The sequence below is a fragment of the Corapipo altera genome, unplaced genomic scaffold (genome assembly GCF_003945725.1).
Source record: "Corapipo altera isolate COAL_440 unplaced genomic scaffold, ASM394572v1 59310, whole genome shotgun sequence".
In the NCBI taxonomy this organism is placed as follows: Eukaryota; Metazoa; Chordata; class Aves; order Passeriformes; family Pipridae; genus Corapipo; species Corapipo altera.
The window spans coordinates 1852-5059 of NW_020886957.1; the positions used below are offsets into that span (position 1 = coordinate 1852).

The 3208-nt window shown below is 51.7% G+C and overlaps 1 protein-coding gene across 1 annotated transcript; it reads left to right on the top strand.

Annotated features, from left to right (window-relative positions):
- Nucleotides 1-479: 479 nt before the first annotated feature.
- Nucleotides 480-1439, top strand: LOC113941409 (olfactory receptor 14J1-like). The gene has a single exon (XM_027632562.1). The coding sequence runs from the start codon at nucleotides 480-482 to the stop codon at nucleotides 1437-1439; it is 960 nt and encodes a 319-aa protein (XP_027488363.1).
- The last annotated feature ends 1769 nt before the right edge of the window (nucleotides 1440-3208 follow it).

Consider the following 3208-nt stretch of genomic DNA (forward strand, 5'->3'; position numbering starts at 1 on the left):
GGTCTTGCTGCTGCAGGGTCACACCTGCTCACAGACCACTACATGATATTGAATGGAGAATTTTCTGCAAAGCTCAGAAAAGACAGGGGCTACAGGAAAGGAAATAGTCCTGAGGTGTGTTTCCTGCTTAGGCATTGTAGCATAGACATTGTTCTCTCAGTTCAACAGGCTGCAATGAAATTCAAACTCTTTTACTCTCACAGATGAATATTTCAGGCAATCTCAGAAATGAGCACAGGATCCTGGGCAGTGTTGAGCCTTCCCTTGAGGGTGGGCACTGTAATCTGAGTCCTTGGCAGCACATGACCAGAGTTGCTGCTCCTTACAGCACCCTCAGAAAACACAAACCAGAGAAAAGAAATGCCTTTCACTTGGAGCGGATTTACCTGAAAACGGCACTGGCTTTGCTGAGAGGGGGCTGTCTTAATTGTTCCCTGTGCTTTCCATTTCTGAACAGACACTGTGCTAAGGAACAGCAAATGTCCAACAGCAGTTCCCTCACCCAGTTCCTCCTCCTGGCATTCTCAGACAGGCAGGAGCTGCAGGTCCTGCACTTCTGGCTCTTCCTGGCCATCTCCCTGGCTGCCCTCCTGGCCAACGGCCTCATCCTCAGCGCTGCAGCCTGCGACCACCACCTGCACACCCCCATGGGCTTCTTCCTGCTCCACCTCTCCCTCACAGACCTGGGCTGCATCTGCACCACTGTCCCCAAAGCCATGCACAATTCCCTCTGGGACATCACAACCATCTCCTACATGGGATGTGCTGCACAGACCTTTTTCTTTTTCTTCTTCCTTGGAGCAGAGTATTCCATCCTCACCATCATGTGCTACGACCGCTACGTTGCCATCTGCAAACCCCTGCACTATGGGACCCTCCTGGGCAGCAGAGCTTGTGCCCACATGGCAGCAGCTGCCTGGGCCACTGTGTTTCTCAATGCTCTGCTGCACACAGTCAATACATTTTCCCTGCCCCTGTGCCAGGGCAATGCCCTGGGCCAGTTCTTCTGTGAAATCCCACACATCCTCAAGCTCTCCTGCTCACACTCAGGTTACCTCAGGGAACTTGAGCTCATTGGGGTTAGTGTCTGTTTAGCATTTGGTTGTTTCATTTTCATTGTTTTCTCCTATGTGCAGATCTTCAGGGCTGTGCTGAGGATCCCCTCTCAGCAGGGACGGCACAAAGCCTTTTCCACATGCCTCCCTCACCTGGCCATGGTCTCCCTCTTTGTCAGCACTGCCATATTTGGCTACCTGAAGCCCCCCTCCATCTCCTCCCCATCCCTGGATCTTATTGTGTCAGTTCTGTACTCGGTGGTTCCTCCAGCACTGAACCCCCTCATCTACAGCCTCAGGAACCAGGAGCTCAAGAATGCCCTCAGAAAAATGATGACTGGATGCTTTTCGGGATTAACAAAGTGCCTATATTCTGGTGTGTAGCATTCAGAATGGGACTCCTTAATGGCCCAGCCTTCTTGCTCAGGTTTTTCGTGGAGGTCATTGGGTTCTTCTTGCAATAATTTTCTGTGCAATGAAATATTATTATGCATCTGCCTTCTAATTTAGTGTCCACCTTTTGATTTTGACACTGAGACTGTATAAATGATGAATTGTCCTCTCTGAGTATTTAAGTAAAATAAAGGACCCTGCACTGTCTTCTTTGTCCAAGACCCTTCTTCTTAGATGGTCCTAAAGGACAGCACACTGCAGGACAGGGTGTATTTGCAAACGGGAAGGGGACAATAATCCCAGCCCAGCAGCACTGCCAGGGAGCAGCAGGGCTTGGTCTTTGCACAGTTGCTCTCTTGCCACTTCCACACTGTCCTCCTGAGCCCCTTTCTCGCTGTAAGGCCTGAGTGCTCTCTGAGCACAGTCCTGGGGGCTGGAAGCCCTTGGAGCACAGGCAGGGACAGGCCCTGGGAACTTGTGAAGCAGAGCTGGGCTCCCTTCCAGCATCTCCAGGATACTGTGGGATCTTCTGAGGGCACTACACGTACTGGGTCACTTCTTCTGTGACCTTGCTCCAGGGCTAGAACTCTCCTGCAGTGTCACCATGACACTCCTGCTCTCTGCTTTTCAGGTTTCATTTTTAGATCCAGTCTTCCCTTCCTGTTCCCAGGGACATCCTTGGAGTGCTTCAGAGCTGCCATCCTGGGGCAGCTCCTGCCCAGCGTGGGCAGGCACAAGGTCTCTCCACCTGCTCCTCTCCCCTCCCCAGTGCCACTGTTTTCTGCAGCCTCCTCCTCCTTGCCCAGCACAGCCCTCCTGGCACAGTTGGACACAGCCCTTGTTCTACCCCCTCCTCAGGCACCTGCCCAACCCCCTCAGCTCCAGCCTGAGGGCCAGAAACCTTCAGAGCAGGGAGGCACCAGGGAAAATGCTGAGGAAACCTTTCAGCTGCACTCAAACCCACTTGGAGGGGTTGGCCTCCAGGAAGAAATCCCAACTCATTCTCCAGAACCACCAGGACAACCTGTGTTGTGTCCTGGGCACTCCTCTGGAAGTGTGGGCTATGGAAAAGGTTTTGGTGTCAGGGCTATTGAGAAGGCTGGGCAGTGTCACTGGGAGACCTCTCCCAAACCCTTGGAAAGGCCAGAGCCAGCCCAGAGCTTCCTGGGGACTTGGCAAAGGCAGACATGGAAGCAGTCTGCAAACAGGGCAGCAAGGAGGGTTGGCAGAGTTCCACACTGCTCAGGCTCAGCAGGGAAGAGGATATGGTAAATCCTGCTGCAGCCATTCCCAGGCATTGGAAGGACAAGGCAGGGATTGCAGAACCCCTGTGGGAGGGAATAGAAGGGGATGTTGTGTACCCAGACTTTATCAAGGCCCTTGACATGGTCTCCTGTGGTCTCCTTATGGCCAGATTGGTGAGAGCTGGACTGAAGAAGTGGAAGATGTGGTGGGTGGGAAGTTGGCTGAATTAAGAATGTCAAATAAAATCCATGGTACAAAGTCGTCTTGGCAGCAACTTCCTGGTGAAATTCCTAAGTGAGCAGCCCTTGAACACCACCATAGAATATCTTTATTAGCTCTCTGTACATTGGGATAAAGTGTATTTTCAATTACTTTGTGGATGATGCCAAATTTCAGGGAGCCCTTGAGCAACCTGTCCAGGTTTAAAGACACATATTGGGGTGAGAACTCCAATAAAGTGAACTCACTCCTCTTTTATTCCCCACCAGTACAAGGAGAAAAAATACAAGGAGGTA